At 39.9% G+C, this 17,357-nt stretch overlaps 1 protein-coding gene across 1 annotated transcript in view; it reads left to right on the top strand.

Annotated features, from left to right (window-relative positions):
• Window positions 1-17,357, top strand: part of ATP13A5 (ATPase type 13A5) — a 111,481-nt gene that overhangs the window by 16,672 nt on the left and 77,452 nt on the right. The window contains exons 7-8 of the mRNA XM_008584525.1: window positions 11,238-11,307; window positions 14,913-15,047. Of these exons, the coding sequence (XP_008582747.1) occupies window positions 11,238-11,307; window positions 14,913-15,047 (205 nt within the window). The remainder of the gene's footprint in view (window positions 1-11,237; window positions 11,308-14,912; window positions 15,048-17,357) is intronic.

Raw genomic sequence — 17,357 nt, 5'->3', positions numbered from 1 at the left:
ACCCCAGTGAATAGGCTTGGTGCTTTTGTAAAAGGTCAGATGGCCGTAAGTGTGTGGGTTGATTTCTGGATTCTCTGTTCTGTTCCATTGATCAATGTGTCTGTTTTTATACCAGTACCATGCTGTTTTGGTTATTATAGCTTTGTAGTATAGTTTAAAGTCAGGTAGTGTTATGCCTCCAGCTTTATTTTTTTTGCTCAGCATTGCTTTGGCTATGCGTGGTCTTTTGTTATTCCATACAAATGTAAAGATTAACACTTAATCATTGTCCCAGAGACATTCACTGACTAGTGAGAAATAGTGACAAAAATAGTGGCACAATTGTGAGACTGACACCTATAGATGCACATAGACTAACTCACAGTGATATAGAGTCTCTACTTCCTTCAACTATTATTTGAAATGGTGAATTCTGGTGAGTTCAAAAGGAAACCATCACAAGTCATCCCCAGAATTTAAATAATCACCTTCATTTCTCACAGGAATATTTTTGGGGACATTACTTGTCTAACCTTCTTCGTATTCAGCCAGAAACACCAATTCTCAAGCTAAGGAGCGATGTAGTACTTAAAATATAGGTTTTTGGGCTCCACCTCCATCATTCCAATAATTACTCAGGAGCATGGGGTACTTAGGATAGAGGGAACTCTGCATTTTTAGCAAGCAGCTCCTATAATTCTTACACAAGGTAAGAATTCACACTTGGTGTAAAGCTTGATCTAGGGCATGTAAGAAATCTAGTTGGTAGACGTAGATATACTCTGCCTGGAAACCATTTCCACAGGAAAGATTTCCCATCAGTGTAAATACCTCATGTTTGCCCTTATTTATCAGGTGCCAAGCTTTAATAAATATCATATATAATTAAATTTAATCTGGTCCACACAATAAAGTACTTGACAATCTAATAAGCGAGACAAAGAGTATAGTTTTTCATGTATGAAGAATAGAGGAGATAATCATCTTCTAAACATAGGCATATTTTATTTTATAGGTATGTCTGTTTAGAAGGTGAAAAGAGAGTAAGTAGAATGTGGGGCAATTTTTCTCCTCATTTTTTAGGGTAAGAATAAGGTATTTTTTTTAAAAATTAAATATGTTTGGGCCGGCCCGTGGCTCACTCGGTAGAGTGCGGTGCTGATAACACCAAGGCCCCGGGTTCGGATCCCACATAGGGATGGCCGGTTCGCTCACTGGCTGAGCGTGGTGCTGACAACACCAAGTCAAGGGTTAAGATCCCCTTACCGGTCATCTTTAAAAAAAAAAAAAAGATAAATAAATAAATAAATAAATAAATAAATAAAAAATCTTCTACTGTTGCTTAACTTATCACGCATGTTTTCTAATTTCTCCTCCAACCATGTTCCTTGAGGGCAAGGACAGGAGGCTCTCAATTTAATTTAATAAATGTTTACTGAAGGATTCTTAAGAGTGAGGCACTTAGCAGGCTGCTCCATAGATACAAGGGTGGGTGTAACCTAGTCACAGCCCTTAAGGAGCTGATACTTAAGAGAGAGAATAAGAAAAGTGTCTAGATACTGACAATGCCAAGCAGAAGATGCCAACCACCTGCCTGTCCTTCGCCTTTCATTCATGCCTTTATTAGCATTTACCTCCCCCACCAAGACAAGGCTACTGGATGGATGATGAGTGATTTCCACTGTCAAGCCAGCTGGGACCTGCACACAGTAGGAGCTTGGTGAACGTAGGCTGAGTGAGTGAAGGAAATGCCATAAAGAGACAGAGTGCCACGGAGCAGTGAGTGATATCAATTTCCTAAATGGATTTAAGTTAGCTTGCATTAAAAAGCAAGGATGTAATATGGGAAATAAAGGAAGGGGGATACACAAAAGTCTCTGATGATGAAAAGTTAGAGTCTAAATGCAAACTTCTCTGTGAGCTTCCCAGCAGCCAGGCAAAGAGAGAAAATGCACAGACTTACATAGTTCTGTTTTCAGTAGCAAAAGCATATCAGGAGATCAGGAGAGATGATTTTATCCTGGAGAGAAAATTATCAGAAGTTATAAGGAAGAGAGCAAATCAATTGTTACAGGAGGTCCCATGCTCCTGTCTTTCCTCATCATGAACTGATCTCAAATTTCCATCTTAGTACCTGTCCCAGACAGGCCCATAGTTGCTTAAGGTGGTTCTTTGTTTGTTTTCTTTTGGTAGCTGGCTGGTGTGGGGATCCAATCCCTTGACTTTGGTGTTACAACACTGCACTCTGACTGAGCCAACCAGCCAGCCGAGGTGGTACTTTTATCTCATGAAAGTGGGGCTCTATGGAGAAAACAGTCCTACCTGATCCCCCATCTAGTCAAGTAATCTTCCTACAGGACAATTTTTAAGTTGAGCATCTCTTTACCTTCTTTTCATTCAGGCCACCCTCCTCCTGCACCCTGTGTTTAGGCTTCTGAAAATAGAGGCAACTTTCTTGCAGCAGATACGGTGTCCCCCCTGCCTCCCCCACCCAAACCTAGGGTTAACCCCAGACCCACCTTGCTGGTGACCTAGCTCTCTGGAAGAAAAAAAGCTTCGGTGGGTAGAGTTTGTTGGTGTCTATGATGGGAATCCTCCAACCATGCCCAATTCAAGCTACTCATGTGATATCACTGAATGGGAAGTTGGGAAGAGATGCTCACAGTCAGCCCAGTGATGCTGCAGAGCCAAATTTAATTCTCAACATTTGTCACATCATTGAGAAAAAAGGCATACCTATTAGTACTAGAGGAAAGGAATCTAAGTGACAGGCAGCAAAAGAGGGTGGGTTTGCCATTGGCCTGCTGCAAGCTTGCAGAAGCTGTTCCATGAGAAGCCAGACACTAGAAGGGAGAGAAAGCTGCAAAAAGGAAGCAGGAAGGAGAGGGAGGCTGGGGCTGCTGTGAGACTCTCTTTTGGGTAGAGCAAAAAAGTCAGAAAGGAAATCATGCTTATTTACATACCATGACCTTTATCCCCTTTCAAAGTTCCACCCCTAGAAAGTATCCCAATCACACCTATTCAGCTATCAGATCAGCTCTTCTGGAAGGAGCAAGGAAGGGCTGTTTGGAGGAGAAGAGAGTGGCTTCACTCAGCAGCATTAATTAGAAGTTAGTAAATTACTTAAAAATATGACAGATATATTTATAAACTTGATTTTTTTTAAAGTAATGCATATGGTTTTTAATAAAAATTAAACAAACTGAGATCAACGTTCTTTTTAAAATAAATCCAGAATTTTCAGACCCACAGTTTAAGGGGTCTGGGCCCATTAAAAATATAAAATCACTTAACTCCAATGCTTATTTCAGAGCAAAGCCCTGTGGAGGCACCAGTAAGCCTAAGTCCTGAATCTCTCTGGTGAGGCCCTGTCTTAGTCTATTTCTGTTGCTTGTAACAAAACACACAAAGCTGGGTGATTTATAAAGAAAACAAAATTTATTACTTACAGTTTCAAAGCCTCAAAAGTCCAAAGTCCAAGGAACACATCTGGTGAGGGGACTGTCCTGGTGGTGACTACAGCAATTCAGGCTATCACATGGTAAATATGGTGGAACAGAGAGAGCAGAGAGAGCAAGAGAGAGACGGACTCTCTGCTCTGTTCTTTTAAAGCCCTCAGAACCACACCCCTGGCCACCATCTTTAATCCACTCACTACTGCGTGGTCCTACAATCCAATCACCTCTTCGAGGCTCCACCTTTCAATTACCATAATAGGATTTCCCACCCTCTTAATAGTCACAGTGTGGGCCAAGTTTCTCATACATAAAACTCGGGGGACGCAATTCAAGTTTCAGTGAGTTTTGGGGGAACATAATTCAATCCACTACAGGCCCTGTCCTGTATTTCTCTGTACCCTACCTCCACTCCCAATACCCTCCTGGACCTTTCCCTTCCAGAGCTTGGGAACGCTCAGGCTTCTTCCCCCAAAAAACTGACTAGAAGCACCTCATTAGCTCACACAGAAACTAATGAAATTCTGTAAGAGCCCAACTCTTCCTGAGGGTATCTGGAAACACAAGATTTAGACAATGAAAGAAATGGACAGGTCACAGATGAAGATTAATGTGAAAAACTAGCATGACTTTCATGTCATTTGTAAAATGGAGCTACTTTGTATAAATGCTCTGTTAAAGTACATAAGCAGGTTCAAGCATTGCTAAAATAGAGATTTCCACCCAGAAAGCAATTTCTCAAGACATATCAATCTTGTTATTATTTTATGGGAGGGCTCTAAGACTAATCTACTTGTTATGCTATAGAACCATATCCAAATCCCAGAAGTTGGATGCCATATTTTATGTGAATATCTTTAGATCCCACTCCCTTTACAAAGCAGGAGTGTCAGGAAGTTGAGGGATTGGCTAGCAGAACCACTTGGGAACTTTCTCAAACTCTACATGTCTGCTCCCTAAAAATTCCAAAGTCCCTAGAAGTGGGTCATGCCAGAATCTCCTGGCTTGACATTGACTGTTTAGAAAATTATAGGTATTCCTCCCTGCCAGAGACTCTATTGGAGGCTTATTGAATGCAAGCAGTGAGCAAAAAGCAGGGAGGTCCTGTGTAGTTTGAAGAAGCTCACCAGGAATTCTGAGATGCTCCTCCTTCTGTCCTCCTTGAGGACTCCCACTCTAGTCTTCACCACCTCTTAGAGTTGAAAGTGCCTACCATACTGGTGATAAATTGATAAATAAATGAGTGAATGAACAAATAAGCACATTTAAAAGGGCCTAAAACAGTAGTTCTAGTCATTTACTTTGGCTTTTCAGAAATGTTGACATAGCCAATTGCAGAGCTACTTATTCTGTTCATGATGCCAATTGTAAAGTTACTGGACCACTCCAGTTGTCGGGCTCTTTTACCTGCCAGTAATCCTGCACCGACTGGGTTGAGCTAGGGCTGGGTCTGGAGCTCACAGACTCCTCAAGCCCGTTGTTGAGACTGGGTCACAAACTCTAAGCACACCAGGCTGGGTCACCAGACCCTCCATATGCAGGTCTATGAGCTAGGTAACCAGCAAACAGGTCCTTGAAGCCATACGTTGGTTGGAAAGGCATGGCCTCATGCATCCCGGTGGCTGCACAAGGCAGTAAAACTCCAGCAAAGGTGGTGGCGCTGCACAGGCGCAGTAACTCCACCCACACACAACCTATTCACAGCAAATGCTAGGCAAGATTCTGAACATCTGAGAAGCCCTGACCATTTTTCTATATTTTCCCAACAATCCACCCCTGCAGGGTCCCTCACCGTACAATCTATACATTCAGAATCTTCCACAATATTCCCTTAGTAAGGATAAATTACCCTTTCATTCACACATTACACATTCCATCACAGTTCCAAAAGTCTTTAGCTAGTTGCAGCACCAACTCAAAAGTCCAAAGTCTCATCTGAGACCAAAGGCAAAACTCCTTTCAGCTGTGAACCTGTAAAGAGTCAAAAACAAGTTTATCTACTTTCAAGATACAGTGGGACAGACATTGGGTACACATTCCCATTCCAGAAAGGAGGAATAGAAAGGAAAAACAGTCCCCAAACAAATCCAAAACCCAAACAGGGCAAACGTTAAGCACACTGGGGCATCTGGATCCTCAAAGCATTGGGCAACCTCGCTCCTACAGTTCCACCAAGTGCAGATCATTGAGCAGCCTGGTGCCTGAGGCTTTTCCAAGCTGGCACTGCACATTGCCAGCAGCCCCACAGTTCTGGGCTCCTGGTGGCAGTCCTGCCATCCTGGCTCCACTAAACATTTCCTCAGTGGGGGTTCACTGTGGGGGCTCTGACTCCACTTTTCTGCTCCACATTGCTCCATAGATGACCTCCACAGCAGCCCCACCCCTGCAGCAGGTCTCTGCCTGAATCCCCCAGCTTTTTCATATGTCTTCCCAAATCTAGGTGGAGGCTGCCATGCCTCCACTACTCTCACATACTGCTGGACTGCAAACTTAACATAATGTGAACTCCACCAAGGTTTTCGGCTTTTTTTCTTTGGAGGTGCTGAAGCAGGATTACTCCAGCCAGAGTGGCTGGGAGGCAGAGAGCAGTTTGCCAAGGGCTATGACACCTTAGGTCTGTCCTCTGGGACAACTCAGACCTTCTAGGATGGGAGGGGCACTCTTCTAAACTTCTCAAACACCCTCAGGGCATGTGATGGGTGGGGCACCCTTCCAGACTTCTCAAATGCCTTTAGGGCATTTTCCCCATTGTCCTGGTTTTTAGCATCTGGCTGCCTCATGCCAAGCTAATGTCTTTAGCAAACAGTTTATCTGCTTCACCCTTGCATTTTTCTCCTTCTCTCTGCTTCTCTTCTGTATGGCCAGGCTGCAAATTTTCCAAATCTTTATACTCTGCTTCCCTTTTACATTCTAGCTTTTGAATTACTTCAATCAGCTCGGCTTACACCAGCTTTTCACTCAGTTTTAGGCAGGTTTCTACAGCATTCACTCACACAGTTAAAACAGCTGCATTTGCCCAGTCCATCAAAGAGTGGCTGCCCTGCCCCTGTGCATATCTGTGGCTCTCCTATAACTGCTGCCAACAAGACAGGCACATAGTAATGGAAACTAACTTTTCCACCTTTTCACCAGGTGAAAACATAATCGAAATTCTGCAGGGGCACCCGTCCTCGGGTTGTCTGCCCATCTGCATGTGGCACTCTTTTCTGGTGTTTATATGGCACCCATCTGGCAATCGGGTTTAAATGGCACCCTCTGCGCCTTTTGCCTTCAGACAAAAGCAACACGCATTTATTATATTGTCTCCAAACCACATTACTCCATCCACCCCTAGATCTCATAGTTGCAGTAGCATGGGGCTCTCCCTCTTTCTGCTGCTTTACTGTCTCATTTTCTCCTGCACAACAGGTCATGCCTGGAGAGGCATGGTTTTGCCCAACTCACCACTGGGTTGGTCATCTTCCCTGGTGTGAGAGGCAGGAGTGGCCGGTCACTGCACGTTGTCCTCCAGGACATTTATCTGTGCTTCCAGCAACTCTGCTTTCTGCCACAAATCTCGATCAGTTCACAGCATAGTGATCAGCTGCCAGGCTCCAGTCAGCAGAAAAATGGTCACTGGGTACCACATGCTCAAGGATAGCCACAGTTCCTCCCCCTCCCAAAAGTGCCTGGTCTGTGCTGCCTTGCAATACAGTGAGCAGCAACCAGATCCCGGTCAACAGGAAGATGACCATAGGGCAGAGCATATTCACAAGTAGCCACATTTCCTCCATATTCAAGGGCTTTCCGCTCCTGTACCTGCTCAGAATCCTGTCATAGACTATGCCAATTATAGAGCTACAGCTAATGTCAGAATCCTGCCGACTATGCCAGTTGTAGAGCTGGTGCTCTTGTCAGAATCCTGTTGACATAGCCAATTGCAGAGCTACTTATCCTGTTTGTGATGCCAATTTTAAAGCTACTCAACTATAGCAGTTGTTGGGCTCTTTTACCTGCTGGTAATCCTGCACTGACTGGACTAATTGTCAAGCTAGGGCTGGGTCTAGAGCTCACAGACCCCTCAAGCCCATTGTTGAGACTGGGTCATAAACTCTAAACATGCCAGGCTGGGTCACCAGACCCTCCACACACAGGTCTATGAGCTAGGTAACTGGCAAACAGGTCCTTGGAAGCTGGAGGTTGGAAAGGCATGGCCACATGTGCGGCAGCAGCTGCCCAAGGCAGTAAAACTCCAGCCATGGTGGTGGCGCTGTGCAGGCACACTAACTCCACCAAACAAGAGCACTGAAAAGCATCAGGTGTTTAGCTTGCATTCTAAATTAGCTTTTCACACCTTGTGCTGCCTTAATTGTGTAAACTGGGTTTTCAGCCTTGTCAGAAGAGAGTAATCTAGATTTGGATCACAAATGTTGCTTTGCCTCACATGGATTCATCACCTCTCTTCCCCTGAGTGATGGAACCACAAAAAGGATTTCTCAAAGCCCATTTCTTCTGAGCAGTGAGAGACCCTGAAGGGGTTAATTTCCTGGAACCTTCAAGGGAAAGGCATTCCTTCCTTTGGGAAATCAACCATGAACTGGGATTCTTGCCCCACATTTATTCTCCAGACCAGGAAGTTACAGGAAAAGAACATAGGTGGGGTTATGTCTAAGTATAGTTTAACATCAGTGAAATAAGCAAAGTGACATTCCATAATACAATTTGCAAACAGTTAAGTCAATCCATGAACAAAAACTTGTTCTTAGCAAACATTGTCCTTCCCCACAGCAACCTCCCTAGTATTTCACTATCAATCAAGTAACTTGTCTGTCCTTGAGCCAGCAACCTGTGTCTTTGTGCCACAACTCTCCATCCACATCAGAGACCCTCGCCTGAGGAAAGTTTCCTGTCTTTTGCAAGGTTAACATTTCTACATGTAATTTCAAAAGGTTAGGCTAAGCCTGAGACCACAGGGCCCCGGAAAATAGGCCCTGTGAAATACATTTGCTCCATAAATGCTGGTATACTCCACAACAAAGATCCTCATTAACTAATTCCTAAATATTAGTTAATATCAGGAAAAGAATCCTGAGAACCAGAATGGCTTGACTTATGAGCTCTTCCCAGTGTGAGGGTTACAGACTTGTGAAGTTAAACAGCTATTTGCTCTCTCTGCTTCCCAACATTCGTGAACCTCAATGTCTTCATGGCATGGAGTCAGAAGACCTTGCTTTGAGTCCTCTCTGTCCCCTGTAAGCAATAATTGTACTTGGGAAAGTGTGGCTTAGAAGTCAGATGACCTTGGGCTCAGCTCTCTGTTATAGCTTAGTGAGACCAAAGCTACCTCATGCAGAATGTCTTGCTGAGGCCAAGTTGTGAAGAGGAGCCAGAGAGACCATGGTATGAAGCCTAGCTCTGCCATCTTCTAGCTCTGAGAACCTGGGAAATTTAGTTTATCTGAACTTCAGTTTTTTTTTTTTTTTTTTTTTTTTTTTTACAATAGGTGATAATGTGAAATCTCATAGGATTAATGTGATGATAAAAGGAGTTAATGGTATAAAAGGCTAAGTGCAGTTTCTGACCCTATCATCTCTGCTAAACAATTATATTGTCATTAAAATTAGATGTGTACACCCTTGGATAAACACCTATACTGAATGGTTCTTCCCTCTGGCAAAACAGGGATATTAGCTCTTTCCTTTGGACTATGGTGAGGATCAAATGACTCTTTTGTAAGAACTCTGTAAAATATTATACAAATACAAGGGCTTCTTATTGTAATGTACATATGTATTACATCTTGTATATCATGTACACATTTACAAGGCATTAGCCATGAAACCATACAAGGGGACTTCAAAAAGTTTGTGGGAAAATGGAATTAAAATATAAAAATTAAAAAACATAAACTTTATTTCTCAACATAAACTAAGCTCAAGTTCAGACACTTTTGTAAGTGATGATATCAGCCATTTAGTGAATCCTTGAAGAACTGAGGGTCCTAGGAATTTAACCATAACAATGCAGTTTTTTTTCTGTTTTTTTTTAACATTTTATTTTATTTTATTTTATTTTCGCTTCCCAAGCGGCGCACTATCCAGTGCGCCACCGGGCCGGCCCTTTTTTAACATTTTAACTGAAGAAAAATGAGTGTCCTTTAAAGGCTTTTTAAGATTAGGTAACAAAAAGAAGTCAGAAGGAGCCAAATCAGGATTGTAGGTAAATGCCTAATGATTTCCCATCGGAACTCTTGCAAAACTGTCCTTGTTTGATGGCAGGAATGAGCAGGAACATTGTCCTGGTGGAGAAGACTCCCTGGTGAAGTTTTTCCAGGCATTTTTCTGCTGAACTTTGGCTAAGTTCCTCCGAACACTCTCATAATAAGCAGATGTTATCATTCCTTGGCCCTGTAGAAAGTCAGCAAGTAAAATCCCTTGAATATCCCCAAAAACTATTGCCACGAACTTTGCTCTTGATCAGTCCACATGTGCTTCAAGTGGACCACTTCCACTTCTTGGTAGCCACTGTTTCAATTGTGTGTTGTCTTCAGGATCATACTGGTAAAACTGTGTTTCATTTCCTGTCTTGATCCCACTTGTTTAAAATTTCCATTTGACTACATTGTGTAACGTTGAACGTACTACTTATCCTGATTTGAGCATCACATAATGCACAGAACTATCAATATTAAACACTGTACCCCACAGATATGTATAATCAATTATGTTTCAATAATAAATAAATAAATAAAATTTCCATGGAAAGCTCTGCTCTTGTCTGCAGCTGATCTGGGTGCAACAGTTTTGGCACCCGTTGAGCAGAAATTTTGCTCAACTGAAATTTTTCAGTCAGAATTGTATAAATTGAGCCAACCGAGATGTCTGGTGTTGGCTATGCCTGCTGTTAATCATCAGTCCTCTTTAATTAGGGCACAAACTAGTTTAATTTTTTCCTCACAAATTGATGTGGCTGGTCTGCCACTGTGGGCTTCGTCATTGACATCAACTTTTCTTAAACACGTTAGCCATTTGTAAATGGCTGATTTCTTCAAGGCATTGTCTCCATACACTTTTCATAAAGCACCTATGACTTCTCCATTCTTCCACCCAAGTTTCACCACTGATGTTTATTATTGCTTTAATTTTAGCAAAATTCATGTTGCTCTGATGGGGGCTCTTTTCAAATTGACGACTTATTCTTCTTAGTGCCTTAATCTTGATCTCGTTCAGACTTGTAACAAATTAGTATGATTTTATTTTGTCTCAAAAAAATTTTGAAATACATGCATAGTTTCTTTCATAATATGCATTTTCCACGAACTTTCTGAAAACTCCTCACATATCTTCTTCCAGTTTATTTGCTCATTCATTCATGTATTCATTCAATTCATACGCTAAAGGCCTGCCCTAGGTGCTACAGATACCAAGGTAGGGTAGACATGATCTCTAACACAATCTAGAATGCCTCGAAAGCCTAGGAACACTGTCATATCCATGTCTTTTTAGCCACTCTTAGAATATAATCAAATTATTTTGAAAGTAACTCAAAATGCCTTTCCAACTTCAATTGACTTCTTGAGTTGTATTATACTTGATATTTGTTAACCAGAAAAACAACTTTGTCCACATGTATTGACTTTTATTTTAAAAATATATTAGTAGTTTAGAATTATGTTTCAAAAGTACTTGTACATTATTTTTTTAATTAAAGCCACAAAATCTCTGAAGAAGTCACTTCTAGAGAAGTGACTTAGCTTAGTTTGGCCTATACTGACTTATCACTGAGTTGTAGATATGACACTAATGGGCGATCAATCTCCTACAGAAGATTAGTGTGTGGGCCCAATGCCATTGAAGTTGAAATCCAACCCATATGGAAGCTGCTTGTTACACAGGTAACTAACTTTTGTTTTGATTTTTCTTTTTCTGAAAAAAAAAAAAAATCTGTCACTTAATTCTTACTTCCTAGCACTCAGGGGAATAGTAAGCAACACACGAACCTTTTGATGTGAATGAAATCTGTGTTTCATGCAACTTCTTTTTGTTACTATACTCTTGAATTTAGTCTATACTTTTTCCTGTCTATTGAGGTTTTTTTAAACTTTTTTTCCTTTAATTTATATATATATACATGTATATATTTCCCTCCAGGACTTCTAACTAATTCTTTTTAATAACCACTTATTTTAAGTTCAAATTCACTTTAAAGTGTCTTTCCAGTGTGAGAAACATATTCCTGTTTTATAATCTCCTGTTTCTATTGTTTCTTAAGTTTTTGTTGGTGGCTGTGATGGTGATGATGATGATGGGGTATCTTAGTCAGCTTGAGCTGCTATAACAAAAGATCACAGATGCAGTTCCTTAAACAACAATCATTTATTTCTCAATGTTTTGGAGGCCAGGATGTCCCAAGATCAAGGTTCCCGCATATTGGGTTCCAGGTGAGGGCCTGCTTCCTGGTTTGCTGACCACCACCTTCTCACTGTATCTTCACATGGTGACAAGAGAGCTCTGATCTTTCCTCTTCTTATAAGGACACTAATCTCATTACAGGGACCTCACCCTCGGGACCTCATCTAAACCTAATTACCTCCCAAATGCCCCACCTCCAAATACCATCACATTGGGAGTTAGGCCTTCAATATATGAATTGGGGGGGGGAGGGGATACAATATTAAATTCATACTGTGGAGCAATGTTATTATTTCTATTATTTCTGAGGATTTGAAACAAAATTATTTTGGTCTTTCACAAATTGCTCTATGATTTTCATTTTCTTGAGAGTGACCTCCCTTAGTGGTTTTTTTGGTTTGTTTGCTTTTTGTTTTTTAGACAGTATTTTTCTTGTGTGCTTTGAAGTTACTGTTATTTTTTTGTAAGCTCACCTTAAGTGGGATAATTTTTTCCCCTCCATTTTCCCTTTCTCCTGGTGCTTCCTGTCCGTTTCTGATGGCTCTGTGCTTGCCGCCAGCTGGTTCCTATGGGGTCCTGGGTTTGGAACCAGGCCTATATTGGAGGTTTGGGTGCTTGTTCCTTAGAGACTTGTCAGGTGCAGGCCCTGAGCCAGCGTGGGGCTTGGTCCAGTTCACAGTTGTACTGTGGACTCTGTTCTCTCCCATTCCACTCTTGACTGGTGAACCATCACTGGTTGTGAGTTTTCTCAGCCTCTACTGTGGGACAGGAATCCCACTGCCACCCCTGTTTTCTACCATAAGCCTAGTTTCTATCCCCTGCCATTTCTTTCTGTCTCTGGTTTCCCAGAATTGAGCTCCTACCTGCTGCTGTCAGTCCTTGCCTGGAACCCAGTAGGCTGATGGTATTAGTCCCCACTCAGTGCTGCATTTTCTAGTGTATCTCTCACCCATAATGATGGTCATTTTGTTTCTGAGCATAGCTGTATCTTTAAAAAAAACCTAATATTTATATTTTATGTGTCTGTCACTATTTATATTTTAATATTAATATTTAATATTCTGAGGATGGCTGTATCTTTAAAAAATTTTTTAATATTAAAATAATTCATCTACCATTATTTTCTATCTGGGGCAGGAAACAGGCTCCTTTTTTAGCTTTATTTTTTAGAGCAATTTTAGGTTCACAGCAAAATACAGCAGAAGGTACAGAGATTGTCCCTACATATGTATAGACTCCTCAACTATCAAAAACTAGCAGGCTTTTTAACTTTTATTTATATACATTTTCAAACTGGCAAAGATTCTCATGGGTGTCAATTTTGTTTATTTTGAAAGGAGTACTAGTATTTTCCAGCACCCATTTACTAGGCTTTTAGTAGGAAAACAGTAACTAAAACTACTTCTTCACATTTGCATTCAAAGGAATATTGAATAAGGGAGCAAAATTAATTATGATGGTGTTATTTCTTCTACAAGATATATTTAACCAAACTTCTACTAGATTTATATAAACTTAAAATCATATTAGCCTTAGTGCATAATCCACAATTAGAACATTTTATAGCAGGCAAACAAAAGAGTTGTAATTTATAAGAAAAGCACATGGGGTGAAAATAATAAGAAAAATTAAGGAATAAAATCTTTTTCTTTTTTTTTTTTTTCCTTTTTGTCTTTTTTCGTGACTAAATCTTTTTTAATATAGGAAATATATCCAAGGGTTTAAGAAACCCTTAAGATACAGCCTATTAACTTATTAATCAGATATCAGTTCATTTTTAGGACTGAAGTAGAATTTAATATATTAGGGAATTATAGAGAGTAGAGGTTTTAGCCAATATTTTATCTCATTCATAATGACCATAAGGGGCACTTTTTCATTAAAAGGATCTTTGCTTTGCTCTGACGGGTTCTTTAATTCACACTATGCATGCATATCATGTGACCTTTAGCTTCTCAGACTTGCTCTCCCTGCTATAATTATTACTAGTGGAGTCATCAGGAGCAAAATAGGAAAAATTGAAGGAATAAAGAAAGTTGAAGGTATTATCAAGAGACCAAAATCATACCTGTCTGCAGAACAAGTCACGGACTTTGGGGCTGGTTATACCTTCTGCCCATGAGTTGTTCTGTAGCCTTGGTAAGGCGTTTCTCTTCAGGGTCCCTCCTTGTTCCAGGGAAGGGCCATTAGACTGACTCTCAGTGGATCTTGCTAAGACCTGTGACATAAAGAATATGTTATTTTTAAGTGACCTGAATAAAAGTAGGATCTTTCATTTTCATTGCACAGTTTGACTAAATCTGCAGCATGTGATTACGTGACAAATGAACCTGCAATGAAACTGTTCAAAATTGAAGTTTGTTTTAAAAAAAGACTGAATTGTTTTTCTCCTCCACATGGGTAAATTGGTTTAAGAAAGTAAACTGTTGTATTTTGTTATTGGTAAAATATATTTGAAAATTCAAAATAGGTAAGAATTATCAATTTACCGTCAAGCCTCTGAGTGCTTAAAATAATTTTGCTTCCACTGTATCACATTCTGTGTGCTTGGTATTATCTCTACCCAAATTTATGGAGTTCATTTTTTTTTTTTTTTTAAAAGATGACTGGAAGGGGATCTTAACCCTTGACTTGGTGGTGTCAGCACCACGCTCTCCCAAGTGAGTTAACCGGCCATCCCTATATGGGATCCGAACCTGTGGCCTTGGTGTTATCACCACCACACTCTCCCGAGTGAGCCACGGGCCAGCCCTAAATTTATGGAGTTCATTTTTTTTTTTTTTTAAAAGATGACTGGAAGGGGATCTTAACCCTTGACTTGGTGGTGTCAGCACCACGCTCTCCCAAGTGAGTTAACCGGCCATCCCTATATGGGATCCGAACCTGTGGCCTTGGTGTTATCACCACCACACTCTCCCGAGTGAGCCACGGGCCAGCCCTAAATTTATGGAGTTCTAAGTGAATACTTAAATATTAAAGATTATCGTATGTTGTAAAAAATAAAAAAAAATTCTATAAATAAAAAGCATTATCTCAACTGCTACTAAGGTCCATGCAAGTGACCCAAATGTTATTTTTGTACCTGCAGGTTTTAAATCCATTCTATGTGTTCCAAGCCTTCACCCTAACCTTGTGGCTGTCTCAAGGTTATATAGAATACTCTGTAGCCATCATTATTTTGTCCATCATCTCCATTGTCTTAAGTGTGTATGATTTGCGAAAGGTAAGAGCTGAAATCACAATTGGATTCTATTTAGCTGGATTCTATGTAGCTTTTGTTAAAGAAGCAAAGTCTATGGCATTTCCACAGAGGGTAAGGAGTTGCTTTGTCAAACATAAGTCATAACAAGGCAAAACACAAGGGGCTTACCACATGTGGAATCTCAGGAGAAGGGTTTAAAAATTGCCAAGTAGATTTAACTGTCTTTGTGAACTGGTTATCAACTAAAGTCTTCATAGAATTCTGTGTTTAGTAGTCTGAGGCTGTGTGTGAGTATAGTGGGAAAGAATTCTGTAGTGGATTAGTAATGTCAGCCATAGTTTTAGGGAAATAAACCTCATAGTTTGAGTGCTAGAATCTCAGCTATGCATATTAATCAAAACCTCATGCCCCTAAGAATGTTTCCACATATTTCTTCTGACTTAAATACTATATTTGTTCTATACATTTCCCATCTAAATGTTTATGATTTATTTTAGCATCTCTTAAAATTCCTTCATAATGTCTATTTCTTCATTTGGAATTCCAATATACCTTTCTTTGGAGGAAAATCAAAAGAAATACAGAAATTCTTGTGTAGGAGTTAGGGGAATGGTTGTAGAAAAAAATTAGGTTTAATTCTACACCCTATTGGGCAATGTTTCAGAAAAAAAAAAATTATCTGAGATTCTTGAGCTACTGACCAATTAAATCAAAATGTTCAGGGTAATAACAAATATCTTCATTTTCCAATAGTTTGATAACAGGTGATTGTTATGCATTCTGAAGGCTTAAGAACTATTGTTATGTATTGTTATATCCACTGAAGGATAAATTTGAACACCAAGATCACAAATAATTATATTTATTTATTTACTTATGTCATCATCATCAGCTGGATGTAGTTTTTCACTCTTTTTACTCTATTAGGTGCACATTTATATATAAGTTTATATGCAGATTTGTGTATTTATTAATTTTTAAAATTAAAATAGGATCTTACTATGCACGTTAATCTGGAACTTTTCTTTTTCACCTTAGCATATATATAATGGCAACTCAGCAAGTAAATAAATAATACTAAATCATGTCTAAAAATAATGGTATGATAGTCCATGGTATATCACAATTTATTCAACCATTTCTGTTATTTATGGAAAATAAGGTTATTTCCTCCTAAGTTTTGCCACCACAAATAATGTTGAGTTAAACATAACAACAGTATAGGCCTGTTCTTACATAGTAGTGTTTGCATTTTTCTTTAGCATGGCAACTAAAAGGTAGGTTGCTGAATCAAATGATATGTATATTTTGAATTTTAATAGGTGCTGCTATATTATTTTACCTAATTGAAATAATTTCTATCAGCAACATACAAGAGTATCCATTTTCCCAGATCCTCCAGCATTTGATGTTATATTTTGATATTTAAAATTTTTCAGTCTGTCTTTAAAAATTGTCTCATTGAGGGGCCGGCCCGGTGGCGCACTGGGTAGTGCGCCGCTTGGGAAGCGCGGCGGCGCTCCCGTTCGAGGGTTCGGATCCCACATACAGACCGGCTCCCGCTCACTGGCTGAGCGAGGTGCGGGAAGCAACACCGAGGCTTGCGATCCCGTTGCCGGTCCCCGGTCCGGTACGGGGCAACACTGAGGGTTGCGATCCGTTGCCGGACACGGAAAAAAGTATTTTAATTAATATTTCCTTGATTATTAGTGAGAGTAAACACGTTTCTCTTTGTCTAATAGGGTTTTGCATTTTTGAATATTAATGACCTCTTTATATCTGTCATATATGCAAAAAGTTTTATTTTGTATTCTATCTTTTTTCTTTTCACCTTGCCATTTGCCATACATTAAAAAATATGTAGTCAAATATCTTTCTCTTTTCCTTTTTGTTTTCTGGGTTTCCTGTTTTGCTTATGAAGGTACCTTCTTCTAAAGTTAGGTAGTCCCTGTTTTTTCTCTTTGTAATTTGCTTAATACTTATCTTAAAATCCTTAATGGAATTTAAACGTTCAGATTCTACATCTTTACAGAATCCCTAAATTCTTTTGTTCAAAACAGTGACTAATATGGGACTTCAGACTTAACTGCATGCAGCATTGCAAAAGATTTCTTTAAAAAGAAGAAAAGGAATTAAAAGACAAACACTAACCCCATTAGCAGCTAGTATTTGTTAATAAAAGCTTACCTGATCCAATCTGTGAGGCATCTAGTAACACTACACACAATGGACCAGTTTCCAAAAACTATTTCTTTGTAGTTTAAATCAAAAGTCTTCAACAATCAATATCTGTTTAGTACTTTACAGTTTACAATAGCCCCCCCCCCCCCC

This window comes from Galeopterus variegatus, unplaced genomic scaffold, assembly GCF_000696425.1.
Source record: "Galeopterus variegatus unplaced genomic scaffold, G_variegatus-3.0.2 Scaffold3298, whole genome shotgun sequence".
Lineage (NCBI taxonomy): Eukaryota > Metazoa > Chordata > Mammalia > Dermoptera > Cynocephalidae > Galeopterus > Galeopterus variegatus.
The sequence above is the reverse complement of the archived record's forward strand: the minus strand, read 5'-3'. Positions and strand labels throughout refer to the sequence as shown.